Source organism: Mesoplodon mirus (assembly GCF_964341445.2).
Source record: "Mesoplodon mirus genome assembly, chromosome: 18".
Lineage (NCBI taxonomy): Eukaryota > Metazoa > Chordata > Mammalia > Artiodactyla > Ziphiidae > Mesoplodon > Mesoplodon mirus.
Window position 1 is genome coordinate 1,054,538 of NC_138994.1, and position 17,184 is coordinate 1,071,721.

At 57.8% G+C, this 17,184-nt stretch overlaps 1 protein-coding gene across 2 annotated transcripts; it reads right to left on the reverse strand.

The window, feature by feature from the left end:
• Nucleotides 1-104: 104 nt before the first annotated feature.
• On the reverse strand, nucleotides 105-16,869 carry PDK2 (pyruvate dehydrogenase kinase 2). Of its 2 annotated transcripts, none has more exons than XM_082604456.1 (11): nucleotides 16,850-16,869; nucleotides 14,447-14,588; nucleotides 7,188-7,259; nucleotides 6,656-6,840; nucleotides 6,109-6,198; nucleotides 5,827-5,904; nucleotides 3,136-3,212; nucleotides 2,947-3,045; nucleotides 2,667-2,774; nucleotides 1,890-2,003; nucleotides 105-1,196 (listed from the first exon to the last, which is right to left on the reverse strand). In XM_082604456.1, the coding sequence occupies exons 2-11, from the start codon at nucleotides 14,512-14,514 to the stop codon at nucleotides 1,056-1,058; spliced, it is 1,032 nt and encodes a 343-aa protein (XP_082460582.1). In that variant the 5' UTR covers nucleotides 14,515-14,588; nucleotides 16,850-16,869; the 3' UTR covers nucleotides 105-1,055. The 2 variants fall into 2 exon arrangements, with proteins under 2 accessions (XP_082460582.1, XP_082460581.1); XM_082604455.1 differs by lacking the exon at nucleotides 16,850-16,869 and adding an exon at nucleotides 16,468-16,684.
• Between the last annotated feature and the right edge of the window lie 315 nt (nucleotides 16,870-17,184).

Sequence of the window (17,184 nt, forward strand, 5' to 3'; positions counted from 1 at the left end):
AGCTGGGATCAGGTGTCCCGAGCGCGTCATGTGTCGGTCACGGGGGCTGCAGTCTGTATGCGTTTATACGTGAGGATCTCCCTCCCCCAGGAAAGCAGCGGGGCTGCGGTCTCATTCGATCTCCTCTTTACTGTGGATGTCACTGTCACCATCACAGCCACTGGGAGGAGCACACAACTTTAACCCCCTGTGTGCTAAGGGAAAGGGTGGGTGCATTCAGGGCTATAACACTAGCTATGTACACACAACATTCTAGGGAGAAAGCCACCCCAAGCACATGTGGGCACAGTGGGCATTGGGGTCTGGAGCTCAGGGGGGGACCGCGTGTGGCAGGCAGGTGTATGCAGGTGAGCACATGCAGGGGAAGGGCTCGGGAGGTGGCAGAAACATTGCTGGGGCCACCTGCAGCCTTCAAGCAGCTGGTTGGATGGCCAAGCTCTGGGCCCTCCCAGGTTCCTCGGCTTTAGGGGTGAGCCCCAGGTGAGAAACCCCTCCCTCCTGACTTTGACCTTAAACTCAGAGTGGAGGAAGAGACTGTAGGACCAGGTCCCCAGCCAGGGATCCCCTCCCACTATGCCAGATGTGGCGGGTACCTGGCCCCTTCCTAACACTGACACCAGACCAGGGCCAGGGTACTGGCACGGGCCAAGGGAGTAAGGCAAGCAGGGGTGTCCACTTGGAAGGCCAGGGCTGTGGAAGGCAGTGAGGGGGACCTAGGACCCCCAGCAGAGAAGTGGCAGCTCTGGGCTCAGAGAGGAAGAATGCCATGGAAACGTATCTCTGGGACACACTATCAGGGTGGAGACATCCCCCAATTCTCAGGCATTGCCCACAGAGACTGGACCCAGGGAGATCACATAGGAGTCTCCATAGGGACAGAGATTGGCACTTAGGGGCCACCAGAGACCGGTCACCGCAGTGATTTCCACAGAAACAAGAAGCTGGTCATCAGGGAGAGCCTCCTCCAACCTGGGGTGGGGACAGGGAGGGTCACCATGGTGGCCGGATCCAGAGACAACAGTCCATCCTCTTGGTGCAGACGAGTGGGGTGGCCTCTAGCTGACACGGTACGTGGACGTGTTCTTAGGCTCCGTGCTGGGCACACACCAATCACCGGCCTCCTGGATGGTCTGGTAGTGGCGCCAGGCTGACTTGTTGTAGACGGGCAGGCGTTCCACCGAGTCCGTGGACAGGGCCTGCAGGGCATCAGGGTCAGCCTCTCCCGCTTCCCTGCGCCTTGCCCACTCCTCGGCAGACCAGCCTTGCCCACTCCTCGGCAGACCGGCCTTGCCCACTCCTCGGCAGACCAGCCTTGCCCACTCCTCGGCAGACCGGCCTTGCCCACTCCTTGGCAGACCAGCCTTGCCCACTCCTCGGCAGACCAGCCTTGCCCCGGCATGCCCTGGTGGCCACTGACGGTGGCCCACATGTTAGCCCAGGCAAGTGCCAGACGCTGGCTGAGATGAGTAACCCAGAAAGACCCATGAGAGGGCCTGTCCCTTCTGTGGCTTGCTCCTGCCCATTCAAGGCTGTTCACTTAAAGGTCAGGGAGGGATAGGAAGGAGGCTAGGCTCTGTGACCCTGAACAAGGTCACCAGCTCCGCGCCTCAGTCTCCTCTGAGCTGAATCAGGAGTTCTCTGTGGTCCCTCCCTTTCCTTCTGAGTCTAGCAAGTCAAGGGTTCCCAGAACGGGGTCTTACTCATGCAAACCACGGACTCCGTGAAACTGCCTGCCAACTTAGGAGTGCCTGGTGGCTGGGAACTATAGCTTTGCTCTGATTCTCAGTCTGGAATCAGGAAAAGATTGGAGGGATGGAAAAGAAACCCAATAACAGGCCCGACCTATCAGCAAACTCCCCCAGCCAGACTCTGCAGGCAGGGGCCCTCACCTTGAGATAGATGACAGCGTCCGTCCCAAAGCCCTCCATGGAGAAGAGCTGCAGGTCCCCCTGGAAGTACTTGGCATACAGGCGGGAAATAGGGAGCCCATACCCGAAGCCAGCCTGCAAGGGGGTGAGAAGGGAGCGTGATGAGACACTGGCCCTGGGCTTCCTGGAACTGCAGGGACCCGATGTGCTGAGTGAGGAGGGCCAAGCTGGGGTCGTGCACGGGGACTCCCAGAACTGGGGTGGGGAGGGGACATGAGAAAGGGACAGCTCTGAGGCAAGATGGGGACCGTGGGATAAAGGAAATCGGTCTGGCAGAGGGAGGAAGGCTGCGGAGCATGGGGCGGGTGGGGAGCAGCAAGCAGGGCAGGGAGAGGGTCTCGGGACTGGTAGCCAGGGGTCTGGGCAGGTCACAGGGCACCTCTGTCTCAATTTCCCACACCCAGCTCTGCCTACTCTGCTGGGAATGGACAGGGAGGTGTTGGTAAGCTGAACAACTCCAAGAGAGAGGTAGTTACTTGTGGAGAGAGAGAGGGGAAGGGAGAGTTGAGGAACAGTGACAGACACCCACAGATAGGTAGGTAGGTACAGGCTGGGAGAGACAGGAGGAGCAGGGAGGCCCAGACTCAGACTCACACACGGTCACCCAAGGACGGAGGGACCATGGGAGGTAGGGAAGCGGGAGATGGGCAACAGTGACAATTTGATAAGAAGAGACCAGAAGACCGACAGGCCTTCTTCAGGAGGCCAGTGTGGGGAGCCAGAGTGAAGCCGTCTCACCAGTGGGGTTCCGCCGGTGCCAGGCTGAGGCGTGGGGGCCGTGGAGTACATGTAGCTGAAGAGCCGCTCAATCTTCCTCAAGGGAACACCCCCACCTCGGTCACTCATCTGGGGGACGTGGGACACGTCAGGGTCTCCAGACCTCAGTTTTCTCCACACCCCACCCCTGACCTTCTCAGATCTTCCTCCCCCCCCCAGGGGCTCCCCTGAGCCCATCTCCTGGCAGGAGGGAAGTCTCCACACCACTGCTCTCTGGCCCCCAAAGTCAAGGGTCACGTACTTTGATGGAAAGGTCTTCCTCGCCCAAGGCCACCATGACCTTGAGAGGTGGGAGCGTGAGGCTGCATTCGTGGCTTTCCACAGTCGCTCGCATGGCATTCTGTGGTGGCAAAGGGGTGAGACTCAGTGAGGGCAACCCAGACCTCACCACTCCCACCCCCCACAAAGGACCGCCCCCCAGCCTCCTCACCTTGAAGAGTTCAAAAAGCATGTGGTAGAGGTGGGAGGGGACATAGACCATGTGAATTGGCTGTTTGGAGTTGGATGCTGCCAGGGAAGTCCAAACCAAAGATCAGGAAATTGTCAAGAGGTCACCATTCATCATTCATTCACCGGCATCGAGCCCCCAGCACGCAACCACCAACCACTGTCCATCCGTCGTCCATCCGTCTGCTCATGCGTTCATCCATCGAGCCATTCATCCAGTGTCCATTCATCCATCTGTCTCCCTGTGTAATATCCATCCATTACACAGTGTCTGTCTGTCCGTCCAGCCAGCCATCCGTTATCCATCCACTCATCAGTCATATCCATTCAATATCTGTTCGTCCCTCTATCTACCCATTCAGTGTCCATCCAACCATCCAACTGTCCCTCAGTCTATGCATCTGTTCCAACACCTATCTTTCCCATCTATCCATTCATGCAAAGTACAGATCCATCCTTCCATTCATCCACTGTTTATCTACCCATCTATCCATCATGCATCCACCCCGATAATATGTCTATCCTAAATGGAGCCCTACTAGCATTCACCCTGATAACAGAATCCCCTGTAGCACTTTTTCACCCAGAGGAGAGGGGAGGGGGCTGCCCAGGTGATTTGGACACAAGCATCCCACTTCCCAAGAATCACTCTATCCTGGAGAGTTTTCTTGGTTCTAGAGACTGAGTGTCTCTTCCTGGTGCCTGGCACAGAGCTCTGTATGTAGCAGAAGCTCGATAAATGTGCAGTGGATCCATGAAGGAAGGAAACTCAGGCCCTGTGCTGGGCAGTGGAGACATAAAGTTGAATAAAAGTCAATCCTACCCTCTCAGAGATTCACGTCTAGACAGAGAAACGCACAACTGACTTTCACATCAGGTGCTGTACCCAGAGCTGCGTGCTAGGCCCTGGGCTCGACCCCAGGGATCCTGAAGTAAAGCAGCCTGTCTCTGCCCTTTGGTTTCTGCCAAGTAATTCAAACAGTGCAATTTAGAGGTACACCTGGGGCAGGCGGTGCCTAACGCTTCCTGGGAGGTCCGGGAAGGCTTTTCAGAGGAGGTGGACTTGAACCGGGTCTTAAGGCAAGACTAGGATGTGGGCACAGAGGCATGAACACCTCAGGTTTCTGGCCCACAGGCCAGGGTGGCTGAGGAGCAGGTGGGTGCAGGGGAGGGTAGAGGCCCTGATCCTCCTCACCCCTCCACCTCCGAGGTATTTATCCAGTTCACCGCCTTCTTTTCCTCTCTGCTGCCTTCCCTTCCCCTTGCCTGAATCTGCAATGACCTCCTAACTGGTCTTCCTGTGTCCTCTCCTGCCTCCTCCAACCTCTAAATATCTTTTTTTTTCTTTAATATTTATTTGGTTGCACTGGGTCTTAGTTTTGGCAGGTGGGCTCCTTAGTTGCGGCTCACTGGCTCCTTAGTTGTGGCATGTGAACTCTTACTTGTGGCATGCATGTGGGATCTAGTTCCCTGACCAGGGATCGAACCTGGGCCCCCTGCATTGGGAGCACGGAGTCTTAACCACTGCGCCGCCAGGGAAGTCCCCTCTAGATATCTTTAGAATGTGACTCAGATCCTGTCATCACCGTGCTTCAAACCTCCAGTGGCTTTCTGCTGCTCTCAAAATCCCAGCTCCTGTCTGTGGTCCACTGGCCCTGCATGCCATGGGTGGGAGAGATCCCACCCATCACCCCTTTAATCTCCTAACCCCACCACACTGGTCCTTCTGGTCCTTGACTACCCCATCCAAAGCAGGACCCTTGTAGCCATCCTCTTGTATCCGTTATTCCCTTTCTTCCTTTAGTAATAGATGCCTCCCTCCCCCAAAGTTTTGACTAGCACGTGACTACCCAGCTAGAGACTAAATTCCCAGCCTCCCTTGCAGCTGGGAGACTTAGGAAAGTGCTATGTTCAGCTCTTGGGCCCTGCCTTCCACATCCTCTTTCCCTTTCTCCAGGCTGGAACTGAGACATGAGGGTGGGTAGCCAGCTTTAATTTTTATTTATTTATTTATTTTTTCTTGCTGTACGCGGGCCTCTCACTGTTGTGGCCTCTCCCATTGCGGGGCACAGGCTCCGGACGAGCAGGCTCAGCGGCCATGGCTCACGGGCCCAGCCGCTCTGCGACATGTGGGATCTTCCTGGACTGGTGCACGAACCCGTGTCCCCTGCATCGGCAGGCGGACTCTCAACCACTGAGCCACCAGGGAAGCCCGGGTAGCCAGCTTTAACCATTATACCCCAGGGGCTGGGGAGAGGGAAATCTCTCTCTCAAATTAAACCAGTTTTTGGATTTGGGGAAGACAGCCAAACTCATATCCCATCTAATACACGCTCCTATCCATCACTGTCACGCTACCCCACTGTGTTTCCTTCCTGTCACTTATCATGACCTGAAGTTACCTTGTTTGTTATTTGTTCATTGGGTTAAAGGTCCCATTCCCCAACCTCCCCAGTACTGAGAGTGTAAGCTCCGTGGGAACGGGGACCTTGCCTGTTGTGTTTACTGCTTAATAAATATTTACCAGATAGATTAATAATAATAATACAATAATAGCCCTGCTTCTCCCTCATCCAGGTAACAGCTCCTTTCCTGAGTCCCACCTCACTTTCCTCTCCCATGTGCCCAGCCCTTAGACAGACAGACAGGCAGACACACAGCCTCACTCCCTCACCATTGATCTCCTGGATCTCCAGGTCAGGTGAGGCCATGTAATACTTGTCACACAGGAGCTTGGCCATGTCGTAGGCATCTGAGAGAAGAGAGGGGTCATCAGGGAATGGGGTGACCTCCCCCCAGCAGGCAGTCCTCTTGGCACCAACACTGGGCTTCACCAACACTGAACCCATGGGGACGTCGCCCCCACCCAATGGGGAATGGGTCACCGTCTGACCAGGCAAGATTGGGGGGGTCACTGGGGCTCCTCTGTGGGCCAGGCATGGTGGGGACAGCTCACCTTTCACCACCTCGGAGACGCTGCAGTTGGGGTCGATGCTGCCGATGTGTTTGGGGTGCGCCGGGTTGGTGCTGCCCTCAAAGATCAGGGCTGCGGGCGGGAAGGGAGGGCGCGGTTAGCGGGGCTCCCTCTCCCCCCGGTTCTCCAGTGCTCCACCTCTACTTCGGACACTCCTGACCCTGATGCCGCACCCCCTCCCCACCCTCCTACCCTCTCTCCCCTGACCCCTGGCCCCTCCAACCCTGGCTCAGGCCAGTCTTGGACCTCTGTAGGCCTGAAGCATTCTTCTCAGAAGTTTCATCCCCATACATTCTACATATTTATTCTTCTCTTTTGCTATACATTTAAAAATAATTTTTACCTTCTTGTGTAATTAATGACTGGCTACAATTTCTCAACTATCATAGTTAATACTCCTGGAGTCAGAAACACTAGACAACAACCTGTGTCCTAACATAACGAGACTTTTATGAATACCACGTAAAGAGGCGACACAGTTTTGCATCCTGTACACATCTGAACAGTGAATGGCCCTGCGCTCGCTCACTGTGCTGGTTGATGAGCATGCGGATGGAGATGCGGCTGAGGTAGAAGCGGTCCAGGAAGTACTGGATGTTCTGGTTGGAGACGGGGTCGTCGCCGTAGGCGTCCTTGTACTCCAGCACGCCCTGCGCCATGGTGGGCACCACGTCATTGTGGCGGTTCCGGATGGTGACCAGGGTGTCGGTGAACCTGCGATGGGGGTAGATGTTGGCCCTCACCCTGCCCCAGCCCTGGGACAGCCCTCAGACTCTCCCCGCTTCTCTCCACAGTGCCTTCACCCACTCGACTCTCCCCAGTCCACTCCTCCGGAAGCCCACCCCAAATCTCCCACCGCCTGCCTGACAGCCTGGGAGCTCCACAGGGGCGGGGCCTGGGCCCCCCCATCAGACTCAGGGCACACCAAGGGTCGGGGGCTGTCTGCCCCTCAGACTGGACACCCCTGGGGGTGGGGGCATTTCCTTCATCCTGCTGGCACTTCTGCCCCCAGGGCTGTGGCCCACACCTGCCCTCCCGCCCCCAGCCAGGGCCTCACTCACTGGCTCAGGGTCCGATGGTCCTCAGGGTCCTTGTCCAGGAACTCCATGATGTCCAGGAGACTCTGGACATACCTGTGTGTGGGAGGGGGCAGGGGACGCCTCAGCCCCAGGCCGGGCCCCGGCACACCTGACTCTGCTGACCCTACTTCCGTCCCGCGCCTCCAGTGGGCGCCGCCCAGAGCTGGGCCGCGTGGGTTCAGAAGCTGCGTCCAAAGTTCTCTCACTCCGCTCCCTCCGCGTGTGAGGCTCCCCAACGACACCACGAGTTATGCAAGAAAGTCTCTAACGTGTTGGTTCCTAGAGCGCCTTTGCTTGATATCCCAGGATAGCAGCCCTCAAAGGGGGTTGGTGACCACCCCACCCCCAAGTCTCCCGGATTAGCAGACTGAGGCCCAGACCAGGGAGGGGGCCTTGCCCGAGAGCAGCCTGGGGCAAGGCACTTAGCTCCCCAGGGCCCGTCATGGAAGCAGATCTTAGTGTTTGTCCCGCAGGGTTGTTGCTGCATCCCACGGGCGCAGGTGGCAGAGTGGCCAGCCCAGAGCTCTCACGGAGCAGGGCTTCAGGGAGGAGGAGGACAGCCTCGTACTCCCGAGTCCAGGCACCAGGAGCTGTGCAGTCTCCTAGGGAACTGGATTTTAAATGGTGGGTGGGAAGCACTCGGGGTGGGGTGGGCATGCCCAGCTCTGACACCGGGTAGGGCTGGAGCCCACGGAGAGCCTGAAGGGACCCGGGCTGCCCAGATGGTGCCAACCTGGAGCCACTGTCCCCCCGCCCCTACTGCGAGGCGGGACGCCACTGCTTCCCTGCTAACACCTCAGCCCGCAACAGCCCATTCTCCTGGGGAAGGCAGAGAGCTGAGCCTCTCTCCAGCAGAAACACTTCCAGCCGGCAGGAAGGAGGGGCCACCGAGAGCTCTGACGGTGGGTGCCTAAGAGTCTCTCTAGAAGAGGCCCCCACCACAGTCGGAAGCATTCCTAGGTACACAGGGCTTTGACCCTGACAGGTAAGACCGGCAGTAATTAGCCCCATTTCACAGTCTCCTCAACTGAGGCCTGAAGCAGTTCCACAGCTGGGAGGTCGCATAGTGAAGACGGGCCTCCAGCGCTCCTGCCACCATACGGTGTTGGCTGCACAAAAGGCTCGGCCTGTGGGGCCCGCGGTTCCCTCTGCCTGGAATGCCCCGCCCCCTCCACCCACTAGCTGCTACTCGTCCCTCTGTTGCTTAAACCAGTAGAGAAGAGGGCAAAAGAGCTAGCTCTGAAGCTGGCTCTGCTGAGTTCCAGGCTGGCTTTTTCCACTTTGAGCTGCGTGGCTCTGGGTAAGTCACGGAACCTCTCTGGGCCCGAGTTTCCTCCTCAGAAAAGGGACGGTTTTGTACCTACTGCTGTTCACTGCTTTTTGGTGAGAATTAAACGTGATGATTAACACAGCGCCTGGCACACAGCGAGCGCTCTCTAAATGTTTGCTCTTGTTCCGAACAGTGGTTCAGACACTGTCAGCAGCTGAGTGCACCCTCGGAGTGCCCGGGTGGCACATGACACGCTCCTCCTGGTTGTACTGGGCAAAGACTCTGAATCACACCATGTTTGAATCTGTCATGCTCTGGACGGCCACCGATGGCAGGAATGGGGCCGTGCTCGCCCTGCTGCGCCTGCCTGCCCTCCCCACCCAGGGCCCGGCATGACGCCTGGCAAGAGGTGGGCCTGGCAAGAGGTGGCGTAGTCACTGGTAGGGGGAGCCGACAGAGCAGAGGAGATCGGCTCCCCCTCGGCACCCCCGCAGCCCCGGCAGACAGTCAGAGCGGCCCTCCTTCAGCCTCACCTCGGGCTCCCTGGAGAGTAAGAACAGACGACACTTACCCAGTGACCGTTAGGGCTCACAGTCTACACAGGGTCTCTCATCTCCCAGCAGCCTTCATGAGCATGTGGTATTTCCCCCCTTTTGCAGACAAGGAAACCAGCTCAGAGAGGGCAGGTAATATGCCCCAGGCCACACAGTAAGCATTCGCACTGGGATTCCAACCCAGGTCTGTCTGATGCCAAGTCTACACCACATGGCCAAGTGCTCACTGTCTACACTGGTCCTAACAGTGATGCTGATGGTGAAGGTGGCCCAGCATTTACTGGCACCGGCCTTGTGCCAGGGCTCTGCTCTGTGTTCCCCTACTTTAACCTCCACAATGACCCTGTGCTGGGGGGGGGGGTGCTACCGCTAGACCCATTTTACAGATGAGGAAGTTAACATGCAGAGCTGGGATCCTCTCTCACAGGCCTGTGTTACTCCAAATCCCTCATTCCTTGACCGTACCCAGAAGAAAGCTTCATGCTCATGTGATTCTTAGAGGGAGTGGGGATTTGGGAGGAGAACCGGCAAATATGCAATGGTGGGGACCAGCTGAGGGGTGGGGGCCCTGGAACCCCTTCCCAAGACCCTGGGGGCAAGCAGAGAGAGCCAGGGGCCCCTGACCAGCTTGGCCAGGAGCGGGGGCAAGGGTAGGATGAGAGCTCTGGCTGCGGGCCCCGCCCCTCTGTGGCTGCCTAATGAAGCGTAGAGGGCGCTGTCACGTGGCCAGTGAAGTAGAACCAAGGGCACCAGGATGGACTGGCAGCGAGCAGCGCCGGCCGGCAGGGCTCTGGGGAGAGCTACAGCCTCAGGCCTCAGTCTCCTGACCGTGAAGCAGGGTTTAGAATCCCCGCCTGCCTCCCTCGCAGGGCCACTCCTTCAGGGGAGAGGAAGGAGAGGAGAGGATGACAAAGAGTCTCCCAGGGGAACCTGGACCCCGGCCTGAAGCCCCCCAAGGGCCTGGCAGACCAGACTCACCCTTGGGCCAGATCTTGGTCCTACAAAGGGAAAGACGCTGGGGAAGGAGTGACGCTGGCTCCTGGGCTGCCCACCCCCGAGGGCCAGAGAAAGAGCTGGGCTTAGGCACAGGCGGTCTGGACCAGTGATGCAATGACAGATTCGCGACCTAGGGCGCAACCTGGGCCTGGCAGAGCCGGCAGCGGGGCCGGTGGGACGCCCTAGGGAAGGCCTGGCCTGCCAACCTCAACAGTAAGCAAGGCCGCCCAGGACTTCCTGGGTGAGACCTGGAGCTTCCTTCCCCTCCCCTCCACCGAGGTAATGTGGAAGCCCCAAACCCTGCCTTCTGGGGCTTTCTAGCCATTCCAGAGCCCTGGATTTAGGAGCTGGGAGGACTGGAAAACGGGGAGTGAGACAGCGTGTGCGTGTGTGTGCGTGTGTGTGCGTGCGTGTGCGCGTGGGTGTTGGAATGGGTGCCTGGCAGCTGGGGAGGAGGCGTGTGCAGCCTTGCGTGGGGGCAGAGGAGTGGGAAGCGGGTGTGGGTCTGGGCGCCTGCGGGTGTGCGCGCACCACGCACTAGTGTCCACAGCCGCCGGGGACCAGGGGTGTGAACAGGCAAAGGCCCTGTGAGGAGGGGAGAGGGGGCAGACGTGTCCTCCATCTCTCTGGAAGCTGCCTGTGGAGGGGCAGTGGGCACGGCGCTGAGCCAGGCCGACCTGGGTCCCATTGCTGGCGGTGCCACTCAGGTTCCCGTGTGTGAAGTGGGCTTCGTAGCAGCAGGCGCGGATTAGAGGAGATGATGCTGGTGGCCGGTCTCTGCTCTGATTACGTAAGTGGTGGCTGAGGGATTCAACGGCAGGGTTTGGCCCTGGGCGCCCGGGAACCTGTGAGGCGGTCATTCTTTTCAAGGACAAGGCCTGGGTTTGGGGTCTGCACACCTTTTGCTGATGCAGCAGAAGTTCATAAGAAGGTGCTGGTGATACCCCCTGCCATCCACTTCCCTGCACCCCTGCAAAGGCTCTACTGGTGACAGGAGTGACTCGCTGTCATGATTCTACTCTGCAATAATCACTCAACCCTCCATTTTCTCGAAGTACATCCCCACCGACCGCACGCCCTTCCTCAGGCTGTCTTTCTCTCCTGAGAGGAGGCAAGGTTGCCCCTCTGTGCCCCCACAGTACTAGCCATCAAACAATCTCTGTAAAAGAAATCAGCTCGGTGCTTTGTGACCGCCTGGAGGGGTGGGATAGGGAGGGTGGGTGGGAGACGCAAAAGGGAGGGGATATGGAAACATATGTATATGTATAACTGATTAAATTTGTTATAAAGCAAAAAATTAAAAATATATATATATTAAAAAAAAAAAAAAAAAAAAGAAATCTACTCTCCCACTGACTTGCTCTGTGAGCTTAGAAATCTCTGACTCCTGGTCACCGTCCCAGAATGCAGTTCTCTCCCTTCCCTTCGAGAACGCAGCCTCCAGATCACACAGCCTGGGCTGGAATCCCGGCTCTACCAACTATTACCTGAATGAGCCCAGACAAGTTTCTTACTCTCTGAACCTCAGTTTCCTCATCTACAAAATGGGGATAATAACAAGGCCGACTTCATCAGGTTGTTGTGAAGTTAAGTGAGTTAATACGTGGACACGCTTAGAACAGCTCCTGACGGCCAGCAGGCCCCCCAGGCATGTCTGCTTCTGTCATCGTCATCACTATTATTCCTACACTGTGAAGAGGACCTCCGCCACAGCACATCATCTTTGTCCTGGAGGTGCTCTCGCCAGAAGCTCGCAGACATCACTCACGCTTAGAGAGTTCCGTGTACCTTCACATCCAGCAGTGGCATCTGACCCTTAGAAACAGAACGGATCCCCATTTTACAGATGAGGAAGCCGAGGCTCAGAGGGGCCATGTGGTTGGCCAAACATTAAGTGTCTAGCAAGCAGCAAAGCCAAGCCTCAGAGTCAGGCATGCCGGCGCCACACCCAGGGCTTTCCTCTACCTTCCAGTCACTTCCAAAACCAGTTCCCACGACACCGAGTCTGTCCGGCTGAAATAATACGTCAGGTTTGTTCAGAGCCAGGACTTGTCCACTTGCCCACAGTGACTCCTGCCTGGAACCTTCCGCGCTGACTAGAAACTCCATTAGCTGCTGCCACAGATTAACTAGAACCTCTGCTCCGACCGAGGGCAGGTGCTCAGGCCTTGCCCATTTGCAAAGGGGAGGTTTTGTTCCTCCCTCAACAGACTCTGAGGCTAGTGGGCCTCTTGCCAGGCTCTCTGATAGGTCGTCCCCCTCCTCTCCTGCAAACCCTCCCCACCTCCGCCGCCTCCATCATCCAAGCTGGCAAGGGGGTTCCCCTGGATAGGGAGGTCTGCCCTCTCCCACAGGCAGCCGCCTCAGAGAGTCCTTCCTTCCCTCAGACCACAGTCTCTCTTGCTGCAGCTGGTGCCCATCCTCTGGAAACAGTCTCAGCAGGCGGTCTCTTCAGTGTGTCAGCACACTGGAGCAATACCTTGGCCTGCCCCCCTCTAAGTGGGTCACGCACTGGGAAGTATTCCCTTTCGTCTAACTTCACTCCCTCCTGCTGTTGCTGGACATGACTTCCCAGCTTCGAGGGAAGAATAACGTCAGGCCAAGGCCCCCACACGTGTAACTGAGTTTCAGGAAGGGACTCTCTGGCCCTCGGGGGCATCGCGGGCAGTTCAGCAGCTCCCTGCCCTCCCTCTCCACATCCCCTGACTCTTCTAGGAACATGGTGTCCAGGGAGGGGCCTGAGAAGCCTTGTCCTGGCGTCAGGGACCAGCTGGAGAGGCAGCCAGGTCACTCAGCTGGACAGAGCTGGAGGAGGGCTGGGGACAACAGATGGCACCTTCCGTCCCTCCCCATGCCTTCCACGCTGCCTGGTGGCAGGAAATGCCAGTTGGCTCAGAGGTCTTGGACCTCTAAGGGACAGGGCCCAGCGAGGGGTGACCTTGTTGGGCTACGTGCAAACCAGGCTCCGCCCTCTGTCCCCCACCCCCCTTCCCCGCTTGCACTCTCAACACTACACCCACCAGTGAGTGTGCTCAGATGCCCGGGCCGGGCCCTCTCCGGCCTCCGCGCCTGTGCACAGGCAGGTCCTTTGGCCTGGAGCACCCTTCCCGCCCTTCTAGGTCAGGGTTCAGTTAGGCGCCCGTCAGGCCCAGTGACACGCCACCGCCTCTCTGCGTCCACTTCAACGTCCCCACAACGTTCTGGTTCAGCTGAACTTCACTGTGCACAGAACACGTGCCTGGTCCCTCCTGACCTCACCCTCGTTTAATCAGAGTAAGTCATGCATATGCATATTCATGCATAGAAGAAAGCTGGAGGGGCATCAAGAAAGGGCACTTACAAAACCTGAACAGTGTTTGCTTAAGGGGTGGAGTGGTGCTTGGCATTCCCTTTTATCTACTTTTCTGTGTTCTCCAAATGTCAACGTGAACACGTCATACTTCTGCAACAAGGGGAAAGAACCCAAATCAATGTTACTTTAAAATAATACTTTGCTTTTCATTTAAATAAAGTTAACTTTTCAGCAGCTTACTGCTCCTGCCACTAGGTAGCTCTTAGTTGGCCCTCTTGTACTCTCCCCTGTGCGATCACAGGCTCCCTGAGGGCAGCTGCTGCCTGTTTAACCTCACACCACGGCCCTGGGCTCGAAGTAGGTGTGGATGCCGCGAATCCAAAAGGAAACCACAGCCATACCCCACCTGCCACAGCCAGAAGCAAGGGCAGAAGATTTCTGCACACATGCCACTGAAGATCAACCATGATTACGCATTTACATACCCAGTTACACAGCAAATTCTTGTTCCTTCTTCATGTGACTGGCCTCTGGCTAATGTCATTCAGTTACTTATCCCTGGACAGAATTTTTGAGTAAACTTTACTGGGGATTTCTCTCTGCTACTGCTGCTCTGTGCAATAAACTTTTGGTCTTTGCCCATCCAAAGCTCTTTGGAGTTGGTACTGTGCCATCATTGCGTCTATTCGAGTGTTTTCCAACATCCAAAACACGCTGACTTGTTTGGATTATATAATTTGAAGATTAGCTTCTTCCTGTTTCTGCTTCCCACAAAGTTGCCTCAGGTAAATACTATCCAACAGGGGCTAGATTTTCAGGACCAGGGCTGGTGGCAAATGCTGACAATAGCCTGATTTGGGTTTTTGGCTGTGAAAATGATGATTTCCTAGGCGGATCCTCTGTTTCCAGAGAATGGAGGGTGGTGAGTATAGGGCTGTCCCATAGACATGGAAGCTGAGCTTGATCTGAGCCCCTGCTCTGGCCTAAGATTCCCACTTGACCGTAGGAACTCCCCTACCTCTCGGAGTCCCTGTGCCTCTCCTCTTTCCCCACCTCCCTCAAGGTTCCTGGGAGCAGGGGGCATCTGACAATGGGGTGGGAGGTGCGGGGACCTATTCAGGGGTCTCACCAGCTCTGTACCAGCTGCACCGAGGGTGTGCTCAGCACCCGGTCGGGAAGCAGGTTGATCTCTTTCATGATGTTGGCCAGGCGCACAGGCAACTCCTGCCTGAGGAAGGTGAATGAGGTTTTCTCACAGGCATTGCTGGACCCTGGTGGGAGAGGGAAGGGTGAGCTCACAGAGTTACAAAGCACTGGAGCCAGAGGACATCCTGGGGGGCACGGGGTCAGGTCACTAAATCCTTCATTTCCTGAGGGTTCAGAAGAGAAGAGATGGAGGCATGGGACAAGGAGCCTTTCCTGACCCCTGCACTGACCACCACACCACCCAGCCTAACCCTTAGGGAGGTTGCGTCCTCTCCCTGCCCCCAGCTGAACCCTGCTTGCCTTCAACCACAGGGAAAAGGGCCATCCTGGGCCCACTGGGAGCTGCCTTCAACCACAGGGAAAAGGGCCATCCTGGGCCCACTGGGAGCTGCCTCCAGCCCAAGTTATCTCACTTCTTCTCTTTCTTTCCCTCCTAGTAGATACTCACTTTGGGGGGGTTGATCCGGGTGGGCGAAGGGCCTGGGAAATCCATCCCTACCTTGGGATGAGCTCCCCCTGGCTGAGGGGAGCTACGCTCGGACCACCGCAGCTGCAGGGTCCCGGCATCATCTCTGGCCCAGCTGGTCTTTATGCCCATTGTAGAGCTGCCCTGTGTTAATGCCCGCCCACCTGTGAGGTTGACGGGGCCTGAGAACTGGGGCCCAGATACTTTGATCCTGGGTGTGGCTTGAAGATGAAGAGGGAGTAGGGGACTGAATGACGCCATGGCCTGGAGTCAGGAGACCCGGGTTCTAAGTCCAGGTTCTGCTTTTAACTGTCGTCCAGCGCATGTCACCATCCTTCTGGAGGTCTGTTTCCCTCACTGAACTCCAAGTGGGGGACCAAACTCTACTGGGAGCCCCTCCCTGCTGTGACAGTTCTGTTAACTGGGGTCCAGTCTGGACTGGACAGATGCTGGGGGCTGGGAGTGGGCTCAGGAGGCTTTCCTACATGGGGGCAGCTCAAACAGGGAGGGGGGCCGGCGGAACAGGTGCCCTGTGTCCTGGCTGCCGCCTCCCCGCCCCGTCCCATCAGTGACACAGCTGTAACCTGAGCCAGGCCCTGTCTCCTCAACGCTTGAGAGACCTGGGCAACCCCTCTTCATCTCTAGCTGGCACCATGGAAATTCCGTGGGAACAGACAGGGTCCACACAGTGCCTGTTTCAGTCCCCGCGTTGGCACAGCCTTGCCACCCCCAGAACACTGATGGTAGGCGACCCTGGCCCAGGAACCCAGGGGGCAGCCAAGGATGGGTACAAGCTACCTGACTCCATCTCATGGTGCCCCGGCCCCCTGCCCAGCTGGGGTAAGACGGCCAGGCCACAGCAGGTTTGATCTGCAAGGGTCCTTGCCCTCTAGGACAGCCGGGAGCCAGCTCCTTCAGTGGGCGGAGGTGTACCGGCCAGGGCCTCTCTCCTGTTGACTCCTCTGAAAGAGCCCCCTCCCCCAAACGACCCCTCCACGCCCACCCCTGCGCAGGTCTCCTTCCAGATGGCTGCACCTCCCGGTGCTGCCCTGTTACTCCCACCAGCATCCTCCTCATTTCCTCTCTGACCTTCACTTTTAGAGTCGCCAGGACAGCCCCCCGTAACCCTCCAGCGCCCGGTTACACCCTCCTGCTCCGACAGCACCGCCTCCCTGCCCCTTCCTCTCCAAGACCCCTCACAAAGCCCGGGAAGACATCTTGGACCCTTCCTTCTCAGTGCCCCCCGCCCCCCGCTAACAGCTCAGTCTCGTCAGTCACGGTGCCCTTAACTCTTTCAAGCCCGGCGGCCGGCCCCTGCCTCCCCGTTAACCCTTTCCTGTCTGGACCCCTGCAAGCAAACCTTCCCTGTCTCTCGGCCTCCCTTACCCTCCTTGTTCATCTTTCCGGGCCAGGACTCCTTCACTCCACCCCCACCCCCCGCGGGCCCTCGCTGCCAGCCGCCTCCCGCCCACTTGTACCGAAGTCCAGAAACTGCTTCATGGAGAGCGGGGACGGGGAGAACTTGCTGAAGTGCTCGATGTACTTGGGCGCCCCTGCCAGGGACGCATTCTTCAGCAGCGCGCGGAGCCAGCGCATGGCGGCGGCGGCCGCGCCTCGGGCCCGAGCTCCGGTCCCCGCGCGGGCAGCGCTGGCGCTCCGTTCGGCCCAGGTGGGCCCAGCGCCGCAGCAGCCGCCTACTCCCCACCCTGGCCCTGGCGGGGCCCCGAATCCCGGCCAATCGGCTCGTCGCGGCGCCCCGACGTTGCCAATGGCGGCTCACAAACAACTCCCGGAGAGCCAGTAGCCTCTCGCCCCGGCACGTGGCTGCCCCTGGGCCCACCCCCTTAACCCGTTGTTTACCTGGAGCGGCCTGGTGTTTTCGAGAGGCCGCGCCGAGAGCCCGCCTCCCGGGCGTCACCACGCGCTCTCCTCCTCCACGCCCAGCCCGGGTTAACCCCTCCCTCCCCAGAGGCCCGCTATTCCCTTTCCTCTTACACTCCTTCCTTTCCCCGCTCCCTCCCTGAATCCCCTTCACTTGCCTTCCCTGAGATTGTCCGGGTAGCTTTCAACGCATTCCTTTCCTCCCAAAGGGGTCTGATTCACCTGTCCCGCATTCCACACACCTGCTGTCCCTCAGGGGGTCTGGTGGGTTTCCAGTCCTGATGAGTGACCCAGACTGTGAATGTTTGCTAACT

Coding starts and splice junctions, on each gene's coding strand:
- PDK2 (XM_082604455.1), bottom strand. CDS start 16,585: ATGCGCTGGCTCCGCGCGCTGCTGAAGAATGCGTCCCTGGCAGGGGCG. Junction 3,213..5,826: donor GGAGATCCAGGAGATCAATG/GTGAGGGAGTGA, acceptor CTTCCCTGGCAG/CATCCAACTCCAAACAGCCA. Junction 3,046..3,135: donor TGCTTTTTGAACTCTTCAAG/GTGAGGAGGCTG, acceptor TTGCCACCACAG/AATGCCATGCGAGCGACTGT.